The 16,640-nt window shown below is 40.7% G+C and overlaps 3 protein-coding genes and 1 long non-coding RNA gene across 5 annotated transcripts in view; 1 reads left to right on the forward strand and 3 right to left on the reverse strand.

The window, feature by feature from the left end:
- LOC114159620 (kelch-like protein 11) lies at positions 1-4,952 on the reverse strand. The gene is made up of 2 exons (XM_028041618.1): positions 4,353-4,952; positions 1-3,070 (listed from the first exon to the last, which is right to left on the reverse strand). Exons 1-2 carry the CDS (start codon positions 4,913-4,915, stop codon positions 1,486-1,488), a joined length of 2,148 nt encoding a protein of 715 aa, XP_027897419.1. The 5' UTR covers positions 4,916-4,952; the 3' UTR covers positions 1-1,485.
- The window catches only part of aclya (ATP citrate lyase a), a 25,649-nt gene continuing 9,009 nt past the window's right edge, over positions 1-16,640 (reverse strand). The window contains exons 7-28 of one of the 2 annotated variants that reach the window (XM_028041615.1): positions 15,944-16,074; positions 14,838-14,956; positions 14,238-14,374; positions 14,092-14,153; positions 13,064-13,181; positions 12,817-12,971; positions 12,068-12,158; positions 11,628-11,769; positions 11,365-11,533; positions 11,180-11,284; positions 10,911-11,107; positions 9,902-9,983; positions 9,546-9,656; positions 9,322-9,449; positions 8,819-8,912; positions 8,562-8,716; positions 8,314-8,464; positions 8,066-8,209; positions 7,841-7,954; positions 7,672-7,754; positions 7,513-7,589; positions 6,007-6,913 (exon numbers count right to left, since the gene is read on the reverse strand). In XM_028041615.1, coding sequence (XP_027897416.1) covers positions 6,819-6,913; positions 7,513-7,589; positions 7,672-7,754; positions 7,841-7,954; positions 8,066-8,209; positions 8,314-8,464; positions 8,562-8,716; positions 8,819-8,912; positions 9,322-9,449; positions 9,546-9,656; positions 9,902-9,983; positions 10,911-11,107; positions 11,180-11,284; positions 11,365-11,533; positions 11,628-11,769; positions 12,068-12,158; positions 12,817-12,971; positions 13,064-13,181; positions 14,092-14,153; positions 14,238-14,374; positions 14,838-14,956; positions 15,944-16,074 — 2,660 coding nt within the window. In that variant the 3' untranslated portion in view covers positions 6,007-6,818. Of the gene's footprint in view, positions 1,510-6,006; positions 6,914-7,512; positions 7,590-7,671; positions 7,755-7,840; positions 7,955-8,065; positions 8,210-8,313; positions 8,465-8,561; positions 8,717-8,818; positions 8,913-9,321; positions 9,450-9,545; positions 9,657-9,901; positions 9,984-10,910; positions 11,108-11,179; positions 11,285-11,364; positions 11,534-11,627; positions 11,770-12,067; positions 12,159-12,816; positions 12,972-13,063; positions 13,182-14,091; positions 14,154-14,237; positions 14,375-14,837; positions 14,957-15,943; positions 16,075-16,640 lie in introns of those variants that run through there. The other variant, XM_028041616.1, reaches the window with a different exon arrangement.
- LOC114159629 (uncharacterized) overlaps positions 4,713-16,640 on the forward strand; it is a 12,435-nt gene continuing 507 nt past the window's right edge. Inside the window, exons 1-4 of the long non-coding RNA XR_003598625.1 lie at positions 4,713-4,850; positions 6,827-6,905; positions 7,690-7,758; positions 14,834-14,947. This is a non-coding gene — a long non-coding RNA (uncharacterized LOC114159629). The remainder of the gene's footprint in view (positions 4,851-6,826; positions 6,906-7,689; positions 7,759-14,833; positions 14,948-16,640) is intronic.
- odad4 (outer dynein arm docking complex subunit 4) overlaps positions 16,242-16,640 on the reverse strand; it is a 21,644-nt gene continuing 21,245 nt past the window's right edge. Inside the window, exon 12 of the mRNA XM_028041627.1 lies at positions 16,242-16,253. The gene's annotated coding sequence lies outside the window, so the exon portion shown is untranslated. The remainder of the gene's footprint in view (positions 16,254-16,640) is intronic.

Below are 16,640 nucleotides of genomic sequence, written 5' to 3' on the forward strand. Positions count from 1 at the left end.
TTTATCTTACAAAAACAGCTTTAATTGCAAGTGATGCCATTAGTACGTCTTACATCCAAATATAAGGACACAATGTCAGACTATCACATGCAAAGCAAATACATAGCTTATTTCAGTTAAGATCTTTATATTGGTCATAAAGTGGAAATGAATATCATTTCTACGCTCTTTAACCTTGGTACTGCACAGCTCCTGAATGTCAGTCACAACAAATTCATAGCAATCCCTTCTTTGTCTTTAGGTTTGAATCCTTTTTATTACATCTTTACGTCTCTTTGGTGGGCAACAGGAGACACCTCCAATGTACACCTATGTCAAAATGAAGTAACAGAAATAATTTTTTATGAGATATTTAATGTTTGAAACAATTCTGACCATACTGATGGTAACATCTTTGCTTAGAGTTCAAAACTTACTTGCTGAAATCTGGTATCTACAAAATACAATCACCTTGTCTGATATGACACAACTGAAAAATGCTAAATCAAGGTGCAGCAACAACTTTAAGACTTTACAAATAAGAGGTTGAAAAAGTGCAGGTCTATGAGAAACCTTAACCATTCGTAGGAAATCAATAACCGAACCCTGTGCAGACACAATCCATAGACAGTCTTGCATTCATACGCATAAACATTTTTTACATTTTCTGCTTGAATTAAGAGAATAAGTGGAAAATTTTAAAAAGTGCAAAAGAAATGAATGATTAAGCCATTGATTTTGGTGCTTAATATAGAGGCAAAACATTTTTTTGAATGTACTGCATAAATAAGGGAAATGTTGTTGCAACTTACATATTACTAGAGCCTGGACATTATACTGCCCCTCTGAGAACTGTTAAAGCATTACATGTACATAAATGACCAAAACACACTACAATTGTTGAGGACAAGGGGAGAGCATTCTAGAAGCTTTTGCAATGAGAAGTCTTTCTGGACTATCCAGAAAGAAAAGACCAGGTAACCTATACGTTATATTCACAGTCAATGTTGAATGTTTGAAGTAAAGTCCTCTTTTAGTAAGTTGGACATTTCATGAAGGGATTGTCACAGTGTTAGGAAGGAAGGAATGATGGGACTCTTAAGAAAGTAGGAATGCAATACTAATGTTATCACTGATGTCACATATTCCTGCCAGTACAGGCATATACAATAGGCATATACAATAAAGGAATGTCAAGTATCAATTTAGACATATGTAGCTTTATACTATACAAATAGATAAACAGCATCTTTATCAACATTAATTACTAAAGCATACTTAGTTTTTTGGCTGCTGAAAAACACTCTTATAAACATGTGTACATCTGCAACATACCGCCTGAATGACCTGCATACACATTTCATGGCTTTAAGTCAGCGATTAATACAACAATATGGGAGCTAATGCCACGCAGCTTAGATGAGTGACACCAATGAGAACAACACATCATTCACAGCAGCGGGTTATGCATGAATGGTGGAAATTTTCAGATGTTGCTGGCCCCGTTCAGCACTCTATCTGCGACTGGAGCTGTCGACGCAGGGTTAGGGTGCGCCTGTGGAGCTGCTGCATCTGCTGCATACGATCTCGCTGGCGAGCCAGGTTCTGGGGCATGGGGTACCGCTGGCAGCCGTACAGGAAGCGGTACGGAATGCGGACGTGGCAGGCGGTGGCCCGACAGCGGGGCTGTGGCATGGGCGGCAGCAGCATCCAACGCTTCCTCTCTGCACAGTAGCGGTAGGCCTCTTTGCGATACTGCTTGTCAACATCGTCGCTGTTCTTCCAGCCTCCAATGATGAAGACGTCCTCATCAAAATGGCAGATGGCGGCACCCTCTATGCTGGTCACTTCTGGTGGCAGGCTCTCCAGGATCTCATCAGAGATGCGGGCACTAATCTTCTGCCTGGCGACTTCATCCCGCACTGCGTAACTCTTAGGGCAGCAGGAAGCTGTGTGGTAGAAGTTAGTTGAAGCCACGGCCATCTGGAAGATGCAATAGTTGTCAATGAGTGGCAAGGAGTCGACATCCTGCCATTGGCGGCTTTCGGTGTCATATCGGGTGGTCACCGTCTTCAGTCCATCATCGTTATCTGTGTCCACAGGTGTGCGTGCCGTCACATACACGTAGCGATCCTCCACACTAACCGCTTTCACATCTCGCAGGATCTTAGGAGCCGATTCTAAATTGTGCCACTTGTCCTGCTCAGGCTCATACACACTAACATCCTTGAAACCTGGACTGAAGTTGCCGTGCCCACCAATGCTGTACAGGATATCCTTGATGCACGTTAGCCCAAAAGAGTGCTTGCGCGTGGTTAAGTTGCTGACTTGCTCCCAAGTGTTGCGATTGGGATTGTAACGTTCCACTGTCTTTGCAAATCCTGGCTCCATCGATCCAGCTACATAGACATGGGACTCTGTGGTGGCGATGGCGTGGCCATCCAAGTGGTTGTGGATGTGAGGGAGGTTTACCCATCGATCCTCATAGATGAAGTACCCCACACACTCACTCAGATAGTCCCCGCCCTCTGACACCCCACCCACCACCATGATAACGTCCATGTTCTGTCCGAACCGAGGCTGAAATGAGGCCATGTGTGAAGACCAGAACTCCATATCTGCTGACTTGAGGTTCTCAAAGCGAATTGCGTGGCCCTCTACAGCCTCTGACACCAGCCGCAGGCAGGCTTCATTAGAGGCCACAAGTCGTTCATTTTTCACCACCCTGGCCAAGTAGGTGGGTTTTATCTGGGGAAGCCTGAGGAGACGAAACAGCTCCTCAAAGTAGCGACTTCGCTCTTCTGGGTTCTTCTGCACCCATTTCACCACAGCCTCAAACAGCACCTCCTCTGAATCCACAGTGATCTCTGCATCCGACAGCCAGTCACGGACCAGGTGAAAGGGGAGCGTGTAAAACTCCTCATCCTGGATAACCTTGTGGAAATTGCGACGAATCATGTCTGCGGCCCGCAAAGCCAGCTGGTCCAAGGTGTACATGTGAGCTAGACTGTGCACTGCCACACAGTTGGTCAAACTCAGCTTCTTCTTCAGGAATTCACCACAGAAATCTTTGAGCTGCAGCAGCAAGAACCTTCAAATAAAGCAACAGAGAAAAAAACACAATGAAAAACATCAGAGGGAATTGAGGAGTTTCCAAGAAAAAGAGCTTGCAACTATCATTAAACCAAAAGTGTAATGTTAGGACATGTAGCTTATTTTATTGGGATTTTATAGGCAAGACTAGCAATGCAAATAGCATATCATTTTGAGCTGAAAGGAAATTGCACAGGTTTTTCAAATTTAGCTTATAAATAAGAGTCTGATATTCTTAAATAAAATCTTGTACAATCAATAGGCAGTAGAAGTCACCTAATTGTTAAATATAGTTCACCTGTATATTATAAATATAGCTGTTCTCTGACGGTCTCAAAGGTTTGTTGGTGAACTTTGATGAACAAAGAGCATCATGAAGACCAAGAAACAGAAGTCAAGCCAGAGATGAAGATGCTGAGTTTAAAGTTGAATTCAGTGAAAACTTCAGTTCATTATTTCAAAACAGAGAGAGTAGGTCACTATTACAAACCTACAACATGGCTATCTATCTAAACTGACAGACTACACAAGAAGAGTTTTAATTAGAAAAGCAGACAAGAGCCTCATGGCAACTCTGTAGCAACATTCATGCATTGTGCTAAGCTGCATTGTGTTGATATTTATGGAATGCCACTGGAAAGAAAGTCAAAAGAAGTTACAGTTTGCTACAAGCCATGTATCAAACAAAGCACATGTTAGAATGGACAGTTAAAACCAAATATAATCTTGTTGCCTGGATGTAAAACACTATGTTGCAAAATACATTGACTGCATGCATCACCATTAAAACATCATCCCTACAGTAACAATGGTGGCAGTATCAATAAACAACAATATTCCACCTCACCTGACCAGATAATTAAACTACCACACAATCAGCACTATAAAGGAATGGATTAGTGTGTTGGTATGGCCAAGTCAATGTCCAGAGCTGAATCCAAATGACAATTTATGTTTATAGATGTTCTCCATCCCATCTGACTTTGCTGAAGCCATTGGAGGCGGGATTGTTTTCTCTGGAAGTGCTCAGCTGATTAAGACATGCCTCAAAGGAATTGCTGCAAAGATGGTTCTACAAAGCTTTGCCTCCGGTGTATACCAATTAAAAAACCCATCTGTCATTTTATTTCCACTTTACAACTATGCATTGCTTTGTTTGCCTATCACATAAAATCCCAAATAAGAACACATAAAAGTGACAAAATATGAACAAATCTCGAGATGTTTAGATCTGTTTACGGATGCTATGTGTATTTCATAAAATTACAAACAGATTGTACCTGTCTGCCAGCTCCAGCACCTCATGTACATTGCAGGTGCTGACGCGTATTTCTCCGGTGTACATGTACTGGATGACACTCTCCACTGTCTCCGGGTCTGGCCCCAGCTCTGAGCTCCACTCCTTCATCTCCACCCGTCCGGAGAGCGACTCGGAGAACTGCCCCCCCAGCAGCGGAGTGAAATAGTCGGTGGCAGCAGCCAGCACAGACCTGTGGGCCGAAAACTCGCAGCTCTGGACGTTCCCGGTAGCCGCCCCGCTGCTGAAGGCCAACGTCACGTCGCAAAACAAGCCCTGCTTTCTCTGCTCGTTCTGCCGCCGAGAGAGCTCGGAGCAATGGGAGGAGGATGTGAAGTCCTCGGCCTCTTCCGCGTCACCGTCTCCGGCTAGTGCACTAGGAGTGCTGCTGCTGCTGCTGGTTCCGCCGCCGCTGCCGCCATTCCTGGCGGAGTCCTCCGGGTTGGGAGCCGCCGCTGCCATTCTGCTACCAGCTCTGGAGGTGAGCAGAGGTGGGAGATGGAGTAAACTAGAGAGGGAAACAAGGCGACATACGCAGCCACACATACATGGAGTCCAGGCGGGGTCAGACAGTGAAACGTAGTCGTTGCGTCATTTCCGTAATTCGAAAGGGGATCCTCAGTCGAAAGAAAAACAAATCCCTCTATGTGTTTTTGTAATTATTCTATCATTTTACTGCACCAAAACAGATGATAAAAAATATGGTTTATCTTTTATGCGATGTTTGACCAACTAATAGTTTTACCATGAGTTATGGTAGACCGGTTTAAGATGTAATTTAATGTGTAATTTTGCAAATAAAGTACGTTCAACTTTAAAAGCTATAATACATTCCCTTTGCTAAAAATTACTCTAACATAGAATTTATTTATAATTTTAAAAAACCTAATGGCTTGAGTGGCCATTATATCATTTAATGGCTGTAGTTCATATATATTCCAGATACCCCATTTGAAATGTAGAGTTGCCATTCAGATTTCTATTTTTTTCAATTTACAATCAACATTTTACATATTTCATGTTGTTCTTCCAGGAGAAATTACTTTTAGCAATTCTCATGAGTAAAGACTCCATGCATCTACAAGCAGGGGAAAACTAAAAAAGCCATAACTGAATGAGTAAGACATTCATTAAAATTCTCACACAAATAAGCGCAAAATCACAAGAATGGCTCAGATAGAAATAAATAAGTATTGCAAGTAATTGAAGCTGTCAAATGGGCCAGTATATTAATGCTGCCCACACTCTTAATGGTGCAACTGCTGCGCATTACTTTTTGTGTCGAATCCATAACTGACTCAGTTATGGAAAAAAAGAAGACATGCACCTTTTGAAATTCAGGCTTTTTTGTATTTTTATATATTTAGGATTTATAAGGTGCATTTTATTTTTGAAATACTTATGAGCCGTATCTATATATTTGATAAATGATGACATGGTGGCATCTGTGGGGTAAGCAAAGTTGAGGTGAACATAAACTGTACATTTCTTCTTTTTTTACCAGGTCTACATAAGGTCTGATAAAATAATGGTATTTGGTTCTGCTTTCTAAAGACAAAACCAGGAAGAAAGTTTTCTTATTTCAGACTCTTTGAACATTCTGACATTGGAGTCAAGAGATTATGGAAATCACAAAGTATGATTACATCATGTTCATTTTATTTCTTTTATCTCACAAGTGCAATTGTGAACATACAGCATGTAAGCACAAATAAGCACAATTAGTCCACACTGAGGTTAAAAATAGACACAAAAGCACAAGGTGGAAGAAACATTCTGTCTCATACTTAAGAACCTAACAAGCATGATTTGATCAATTAACATACTGTGTATGACGGTTACAGATGAACAATGTGAAATGATGTTTAAAACCAGCATTAAAGAGATAAAATAAGACATGAAGCCTAAATAATAAACATGTTACATCTCGGTTTGGCACACAAAAGCAAACAGTTTAGTTTTTACCACTGCTTTAGGAACATTACATCGATACAGATATGAAGAACTTCAGATTTGATCTGTATTGCACTGAACTTTGCCATTTCCAAATGGCACAATAACGAGAGTAGGCGTTACACAAGAATAGGACATCCAGACTTTGTAAACATGTTAATGTTATATATGTAGATAAATTACAGCACTTCACTCATCGTGACTGGTAGTTGTAGTCAGCAGCTAAATATTCACATGTATATCTGAACCTATTGCATCTCTGCAGCACATTGACAGAACTTCAAGCATCGCATTTAGGCAGGTTTTAGTAGTACTCACAAAACTGCTGCAATGACTGGCTTTTACAACTATAAATACACCCTGAAACATCTTCTCAGTGTCTCACATTTACAGCTATAATATTTGTATCATGTACCTTTAATTTACTGTCACTAGTTTCTGAAGTGGCAGATCACAGTGTGGAACCAATGGGTGATATGTGGTTTTGTCTCTTTGATTACATAGACATGTGCTCCGGCAGCACATAGGAGATATCATCCCAGGGGTGGCGATACAGACCCTGCTTCAGCCTCTTCTGGTCCAGGTAATGACCTGTAGGAAAGATGAAAACAGTGGAGTTGTTTGTTTTCTGCTGCTTAAGTCACCATTCTACCACAATGCTACCACCACTTGTACCAGATACATTTTTCATTAGAACTGCAGCCTTAAAACTTTGACTTGATCACTGAATGCAAATAACCTAAGCGTGGTGGGGTTTTTTAATGTACATTGTTCATTTCAACTACTTGTTGGAGTTCTGTGAGCATTATGCAGCCTTGGATTGAGGCCCAGATTTTCGGATACACAATCCTTGCTAGTGAACCACACCTCAACGTAATACTACCCCTGCTCTTACCAGGCTTTGTCACGGCACACTTTAGACTCAAATATGTTCCCACCACAAAAATGAACCACCAGGATTCCCCCATGTGTTTACATGCCTAAATAATCAGGAGAATCTTACGTAGTTTTACACATAAGGTAGAGCACAGTTTGTTTTTGATGCACCCCAGAAACACCTCTCCAAGACCACAAAAGGCCTTGGATGATTTTTTAACATTATTGTAAAGTGTTAGTTTGATGTGAAGAGGGCCTTGGACAGAAATGTTTGCTGTTGTGCAGATCTGACCAAATCAATAGAAACAACTCACCAATAAATCCCATGCTGCGTCCCAGGACAAAGATGCCATTAAGGGCACCGATTTCAACAAACTCATCTGCCTCATCTCTGTAGGATATGTCAGGAAAAGGGTTACTTTATATTATGTAATATGTAATGTAATATGCTATAATATGTATTTTTTTCTGACCTTGTAAATCCTCCACAGGTTCTGAGCAAGTCCACAAAGGCCACACCAATGAAGCCATCCACATTCAAGATCAGGTTGGGCTTCTAGGTAACACAGGGACATCGAGAGCTCATTTAGTGAAACAGATGTGTGTTGCTAATGCAGGAAAACAAACACTTTAAATCCTTACTTTAGAAGTGGTGATCTTCTCTACTTCTAAAGCGTAGTCCAGAAGTTGTGAGGACGGAAAGTTCTGCTTCACAAAGTCCTTTAAGATCTGGACTCTCATGTCAGGATTGTTTATCTGAAGAAGCAAAGAAAAAATATTCGGTTGAAAACTGGAAAATTATCTGAAGACTTCATCTTATTTTAGAACTCTAACTTTGTCTACCTTTGAGCCATAAATACTACTCACCGACTTAACTCTGTGTCCGATGCCCATGATCAGCTTTCCGTCCTTCTTCATCTTGTTGACAAACTCCATAGGCAACATGCCGCTATCAAATGCATGGCTGAACTGCTTTGCAGCAGCATCCAGAGCTCCTCCAAATCTGTCTCCCTGAAGAAACAACAAAGGAAAGTCAAGGTTTTCTTGTGCCTTTTGGTGGATCTGGGCAGATATGTAATACTAAAAAGAAAAAAATATATATCAAAACGTCTCACAATGGTGAGGAGGCCAGAAGTGAGGCTGGAGATTAAGTCTTTGCCAGCCCGGGCACAGACAATAGTGTTGTGTGCACCCGAAACAGCAGGGCCATGATCTGCAGTTACCATCAGGCACATCTCAATAAACTGGCAGGCGTACTTTGGGAGCCTGCACATGGAGAAGTGAAATTATAAAAATAAATCTGTATGTAGGCCAGTAATCCCTCAGGCTGGCGTTTTTCTAAGCACCGGTGGATAGGTCTGACCTCCGCTGGAACCAAAGAAGACCCAGAGTTCCTCCTAGGCCAATTTCAGACTTGAAGACCTCAGTGATGGGCATGCCAGCATAGAGGAGCTCCTGGCCTCTCTCATCACAAATACTGGTCATGAAGGAAGCTGGTTTACGTATTAGGCCCAGCTCCTGCACAACAGCCAGAAAAACACAGGTATTGCTATTAGTCATCCACTAATTTACTGTGTTTCCAAAAAGAATGGAAAATATAGTTCTTGCCGCTTTACTCACTCGTGCCCAGGAGTAATCCATTGGTACAGTGGGAGGAGGCACCTCTTCAGCTGGCTGGATTACTCCTTTGGAAACAAGGTCATCATACACAGATCTGCACAAAGAATAACATAAAAACAATCAAATAAAGAGTATACTGGTATATAATAGGAGCACAGTGCATCTGGAAATTTAACAGGGTGTTAAATTCTTTCCTTTTTATGTTTTTCCTTTTTAAAAGTTTGGTCAGTTTGAATCAAAAAGACTTCACAGAGGACAGTGCTGCTGAGATGATCAGCAAATGTTGGATTAGAAGCTCCAGATGTCCAACAGCAGCAGGGCCTTCTGGAAATTTAACAGGGTGTTTCAGTTTTTCTACATTTTGTAACAGAATAAAAGCCTTTCCCCTTAAAACTAGTAGGGCTGTGATATAAAAATATGGGGAAAGTGAAGCACTGTGAATATTTTCTGGATGTGCTGTATGTCCTGATAAACCACTGGAACAAGCATAGCTGTGCACTCACTTGATGATCTCTCCCAGCTCATCAAAGCTCTTGGGAACGTACGCTCCGGCCTCTTTCAGAGCCTTGTTCTTGGCTACAGCTGTTTCAGAGGCCTGGTTGGCACAGGCTCCTGCATGGCCAAACTGTACCTGATGTATAAAAATGTGCCAGAAAACAATGTTAAAGACACCTTTAATTTTTTTAATTTGACTGAAATGAATTAGACCCTGAAGTCTACCTCTTACCTCTGAGGAGAACATGGTGGCACAGGTACCAATGCACCAGCTCACTACTGGCTTGGTAATTCTGCCCTGTTTAATAGCCTGGCCAATCTTGTATTCTTCTGTCCCGCCAATCTAAAAGAAAGTATGTTGGAAGTTAGATACAAAGCTATGTCTGGTTTGGTTACAAGTATTAAGGCATACCAAAGGTTAAAAGAGCTACACATTTAAAACTGATTTTAAAAAAGCCAGTTTTCTCTGACTTTATGTAGCATGAAGCAACAACACAATTACCTCTCCCCAGCCCTTGCTGCACACAGCTTGTCAAATGGCTGCTAGTTTTCCCTCAGTTCCCAGCAAAGAGGGAAGCTATTTCTCACCTCTCCAAGTACGACAATCATTTTCACTCCCGGAGTGTCTTGGTAGCGCAGAACATGGTCAGTAAACACAGAGCCTGGATATCTGTGGGAAAGTCCAGCAGAAACTTAAACAAAAATTTTAAAATTTTTCATATATATTGACTGGCCACTTTATTAGGTATACCTGTTCAAACCGATTGGTAACACAGTTATCGAATCATCCAATTACATGACAGCAACATCTACATGTGGTGAAGACAGATTGCTGAAGTTCAAAATAAGTAGCAGAATGGAGAAAAAAGGGGATTTAAATAACCTTAAATATGGCCTAGTTGTTAGTGCAAGAGTATTTCAGAAAATGTTTAATCTACCAGGATTTTATTACACAACTATCTGTCAGTTTTACAAAAAAAACGTGGACCAGAAAATGACACTATATCTAAAGATCAGCAGTGACATTGGGAAAAATCTTTTGTTGAAAGCAGCAGTACCTTAAGTAACCGCTTCTTACAACTGAGGCATGCAGAAAACTAACTCTGAATGCAGAATACATAAAAGCTTGATGCAGATAGACTACAGCAGCAGAGAACCACATTGGGTCCCTCACCTTTCAGCTAAGAAAGGGAAACTGAGGCTACAGTTTACACAGGGTCACTAAAATCAGACAATAACAGATGAGAAACTTTTGCCTGATCTGATGACTGCAATGTTTAATGGTTTGGGCAAGTTGTAGTGTCGCTGCTATTTTCTTGGGACACTTTGGGCCTTTTAGAATGAACGGAACATCTTTTAAACACCACAGCCTATCGCTGTATTGACAGTGTACCTATAATGGCCACTTCCAACAGAACAATGAACCATGTCACAAAATTCAAATCAACTCAAAGTGGTTTCTTGAATTTGACAGTGACTGTTCTCTAACGTTTAATCTCTGCCACCAAGAATTAAGGCGCAAAGGCAAAGAAAGGTCCAATCCAATAGGAGGAAGATGTACCTAATGAAGGGGCTGGTGACATCAAACGTTACACACCTGTCCCCTCCGATGGCCACACCCTCAAAAACACCATCAGTAGTGCGGGAGATGATGTTGTTAAGCTCATTGGACATGCCGCCTGAGCGGGACACGTAAGCCACACTGCCTGGACGGTACAGCTTGGAGGCAAGGATATTGTCCAGCATGCCTCCAGTGTTACCAATCTTGAAGCAGCCAGGCTTTATCCCTCCAACCTGAAACAAAAAGACACCCTATAGTTTTTTTTCACTGATATATTCTAAGTTATCCAAGAGTGAAAGACTAACTGTTGCAGGTCCAATGAGGGTGACACCCTTCTCATCTGCAGCTTTAATGATCTTCCTTGTGTGTGCTTCAGGGATTCCCTCAGCAATAATGGCAATGGTTCGAATCTGAGAATTAGAGAAAAGAGCTTTGCTCAACCGCTTTAAATGAGATAACTCTTTTATCCTGCTGCAGGAGAAGTGTTTACCTGAGGGTACTGCATGGTCTCCATGGTGCTTTCAAAGGCCGAGCGCAAAGAAGCAAAACTGATGAGCACATCCACATCAGGGTGCTTCCTCATGGCATCGCTCATGTTTTTATACACTGGGATGAGGATCTCTTTATGGCCCCAATAAAATTTCTGTTTGTGGTCGCCACTGGAGGGCGACCAAGAACAAAAATATTCATGACACACCCAGCTACAGAAGGTTCTTCTTCAAGAATGAAATGTGCAAGAAGGAGTATCCTTACGTGAAAGGGTAGATCAGGGCAGAAACAGATGGCTCTTCTCTGGAGCAAACATAGTCAAAGTCCAGCATGCCCTGCACTGCTCTAGTCTGCATACCCCACACCAGAGCTTTGGTGTGTTTGGTGAAAAGGGTCGAGGCCTTGGCTAAAAGGAAAGAAATCACTCAGAGATAGAAACTGGTCACGTAAAATGTTGTAAATGTGTTTAAGCAATACATTTTATAAGGAAGTTGTTGTTTTTTTTAAGATAAATTTTCCTTGTATGACACTGTGAGTATGAGCATTATTGTTTCAATGTTTGTATTGTAGTTTGCTCTTGCTGTCATAAGAGGGAGCCCCAACACTTTAGCTTAAGAGTGGTGGTACTTTGTGATGAGATGTTATAGCTGAAAAATTCAGGATGCAAATGTTTTTACTGTGCAATGGGGTGCAAGTATACTCACTAACAGAAGCTCCAGTTTTCACCTTCTTAGCTGGTGAGCCCTCAACTTTAGCTTTGTTTTCTGAAGAGTCTTTTCTTCTGGATGTTGGAGTCTGCAAACAACAAAATGGGGAGGGGAAGCTCTTGTCCTTTATTCACTGCAAACGCAATGATGGAGCAGAGATACGTCAGGCCTTCAGGTTATTCGATAAAACACCACCTGCACTGAACATCCATTCCAAGTTCTGCTATTTTGCACGTCTGCCATCGGCTTTTCGAAGAATGACTTGCAAATTTCAGACTAACCACCTTTGAGTTCAGCCTAAACTAAAAATTTAGTTTAGGTCTAAATCATTCATAGAAATAACTTTAAAAAAATATTTTTTAAGTGCATATCTCATGATTTTTTTTCAATGTATATTTAAGGCAAACTAAGCACTGTACACACACACATGTGTAAGCACTTGCACACTCACTTTGCTGAAATCCTTCACTGTGCACATTTTTAATGGAAGCCTCAGGGGAAACTGCACGGCTCTGCTGACTAGACTTTCAACTGAGTAAGAACGGTGAACAATCCTCTACACTATACTTACACAATAGAGCTACTGGGCTTCAGATAACCTGATTCACTAAAAGGACAAGACAGCAGGAGCTAAAACAGAGGCTGCTGTGCCAGTCCTCCTTTCACCAAACTATATATCACAACTGGAAGCTGATTATTTAAACACTGCACACTGTGGGCCAACATGGCTGAGTTGCATGTCATACCGATGTGCTGCTGCTAGAGTTGAGGAGAAAGTTGGCGGTGTGGGCAGCAACGGGAGGCTGATTGGGAATTGGCCGGTGACCCAGAGCCATGCCAACAATGGCAGTCATGTGCGTTTCTGTGCCAAAGACATGAATCGGGATTCCGGTGGTTTTTCCTGTGTGGGAATTAGCATCAAAAGACAATCAGCTGGTGTTGGCAGAAAGTTTTTGTATAAAAAAATTTAAACAGCAGAAAAAAAAAACATACCAACTTCTCCCATCACTCTGAGGCCCTCTTGATAGTTGGGGCCACCGCGACGGACAAATATAGTGACTTCATGCTCCTTAAGTGGCCCCTGATAGTCTTTAATAGCTCGAACAATTCCCTGAATAAGACATATAGTATATACTTGTGGTGACTAATTTGAGACAGACAGGTAATAAAAATTTACAAACAGAAGAAAATGTTTCTTATTCCACAACAAGTCTATGGAGCGGCAAAATTACCAAAATTCAAGGAATAAATGAATAAACAAATAAATACTGAAATGAGTCGATAATTAAAATTGAAATCATTAAAAAGTTGAATAAATATGCAATAGCTATTATATATTAATGATATAAGATTAACATAAAGCACACTTTATAAACAACAATGTTGTTTATGTTCACAATGCCAAAGTGTTTTACAATTTGATTATCTTATAGTTATATGTGACAACACATCATTAATTTATTTGATCTGTCAACTTAACCAATCAAAGTCACAGAGCTATAATCACCCAACTCAAAATAATTAGACTCAAGTTGATTTGCTGTGCAGGTTTAATATCAGACGCAAAGTGACACAGTCTGTGTTATTTCCAGTTGTGCATCACGATGCAGGCAAGATTTTTAGACTAACTAAACATTGAAGGAAATAAGATTTTAACATAAAATGATTTTTTTTAATCAATATGATTGAATTACAGTTACTGAGTTAAATTTTATGCTTGACATGTTTAAAAATATCTTTTAAAAAAATATCTCCATACCATTGTATTTTATTATTAGTATTTAATTTGTGTACATTTTTTTATGTGGTAAATTTATTGGATTACTACCAAAAGTAAATGCAAATAAAGTGGCTATATTAAGTTGACCACAATTACTTAATTATTCATTAATTGCCATGACTTCTTGTTTCCTTGGGTGCATATTTTATGTGACACATGGACCTATTTCTTTTAAACACAATTCAGAAATGGAAAGACAGGAGAACAACCCATTACAGCCTGGGACTCAGCAATACTGTACCTTAAATGTTGCTGCTACATTTGTGAAGTTTGCAATGCTTCCACCGATAATCAAAACCTTTCCTGGAATTTAATAAATATGTTTAGATCACAATAAAGAGGAATGTTACAATTCATGTATTATAGAGAAACCTGACATTCCCCTACCATCAGGATGCTTCTCTCTCGTCATCAGAGACAGGATGGTCTTTGCGTAGTCGTAAGTCTGCTGCTCGCTTGGCGCTCCTGAATACTCCCCATAATTGGCCAGCTCGTCGACTCCACCCAGGTCACAAATTGTATCACTGAGAGTTTTTTTTAACCACAAAAACAAAAGCGACTTTTCTTAGCTCAATTTAAGAAAATAATATGTGCATTGAAAGCGTTTCCATTGGTTTGGATCCCACACTGCACTGTAAACACATAAGACAGTGCACTCAGGGAGTAATTAGTTACGGCTGATATGTCAGCATGTTACGCTTTTGATCCTCCTCAGCAGACGGAAAACCACCGATTCCTCCTGAGTGTTTCTAAAACAGCAACATTGAGAAATCCCATTTAGCAGACAGCTGAATGGGCAGTCTGAGTGGCTGAACCATGAGCTGCCATGCTGTCCTGATTCTTTTATATGGGTATGTGTAATTCACTGAGGACAAAGTTTGGGAACAATAAAGCCAACCAGTAGAAACGTTAAATGATTTATGAAAAGCATGTAGATTCTGCAGTCTTATCTTTTCAGGGATTTTAAATTATGTTTTGTTTAGGTACCTGTACACGACTGAGGCACCTCCTCCAGCCACCATGGTCCAGATTCTGCCTCGAGGATTCAACAGAGTCAGTTTGAGACTGGCACCGCTCTTTGCATCAAGATCAGCGATGTAGGCTTCCTGAAACACACAAAGAAATGATCAATACCTAAAGTTATTCCTACTTGAAGCAGGTAGTTAGATTTATCTCTAATTAGATTGTGGCCAACACAAGCACCGATGACAGTCGATGCGGTGCACATCTCCAGTTGTTTGTGACAGTCTGGGTCACAGCTGGTGCTTCTGGGTAAAAAAAAACTAGCTCCTAATCAAAGACACCCACTGTGCCTGGTTTCTGCTCTCATCTCACAGCAGGCCAATTAGTCCAGACCTTCTGCTTCACAGACAGACGTGCCTTCAACATGCGTCAGCCAAATAAAAGAAAAAAACACCACTACATTAACCATATTTACTTTGTTAGAAAAACTGAATTGAAAATTATAACTAAAAAAATATCAGGTATGAAACCAAAACTGCATAGGTACAACTTGAGAGGGGGAGACAAAAGCATAAACTTTTGACCCTTGACCAAAACAAAACATCTATGAGAAACTTCCTCCCAGTAGATATGAATTTCTGGAAATATATAAGCAAATGTAATAACATTAGATTAATTAGATTGTAGGAAATTACTTTGAATGATCAAAGCAGGTACATAGCATCCCCAAGGGGATAAAAATTGACAAATGGTCAAAGTAGCAAACAGTTCAGTTTTGTGCACAAAATAATCGGGTAAAAAATGACTAAAATAGCAAAGAAGCGAAATGATCAGTATATGATAAACAAACAAATAAACATCCTCTTTTTGATTAACAAAAGTCAGGAGTAAAGCTGAGTTCTAAGCAATGGGAAAAGTTCTACTCAGCTTTATCTCATTGCTTTCATTAGAGACAAACTTGATCAGAATAGCTATAACTTTATTAAAGGTTACTGACAGATGGCCTACTCAACATTTTGAGTAAATCTAATTTGAAATGATGAGACAGGGTTCTATAATGTTGTTCAGATAACTGATTTCCTCATTGTGCCTCCTGCTTGACATCCTCTACCGATGTTGCCCCTCCTCACCTCGGGGTAGGCCTCCCTGCCAAAGGGGGGCGGGAACTCCACGTCACCCCACTTGGATTTGCAAATGTAATCAGCAGTTGCGTCAATCTTCGCCGCCAAGTCCAGCACATACACGCCATCTTTTGTCACCACTGACACGAGAAAGAAACACCATGTTAAGATCTATAATTTTACTATTACAGCTGTGGAGACCGTCTGAGTCAACAGAAGGAACCTTCCTGTTGCCCCAGCAGGAGGCATGGAAGGAGTGAAGATGAGGTGGAAGTGGCTGGTTATCAAAGCAGCAGCGCAGCCACATCAACATGAACAGCTGCCACAGGGCATGTACTGTTGCCCAATTACTTCATTAGAAACACAAGCTGCCTTCATCAAGCAGGACGGGTCTGAATTATTTAATGTTTTCTTTCCTGGATGTTAAGAATTGGCAGAATCTTCTGTTTTAATAAGAAATACTGTTTTCATCTGCAGTTCCACTTTGATGTCCTCTTTCTAATTATAAAATGCAATAGCATATTGATGAACCGGCATGGGAATAAAGGAAAGGAAGCATTTATGATAGCTTATACAGATAAGCCATGCAGACATGGACATATTTTTTGCACCCCTGGTAAGAATCAGGGAAAGCCTTTAAATTAGTTAAACTTTTACTGCAGCAAGATGTTCTCAAACTGAAAACCCCCCCATTTTATTCTATTTT

Source organism: Xiphophorus couchianus, chromosome 16 (genome assembly GCF_001444195.1).
Source record: "Xiphophorus couchianus chromosome 16, X_couchianus-1.0, whole genome shotgun sequence".
Classification (NCBI taxonomy): Eukaryota; Metazoa; Chordata; class Actinopteri; order Cyprinodontiformes; family Poeciliidae; genus Xiphophorus; species Xiphophorus couchianus.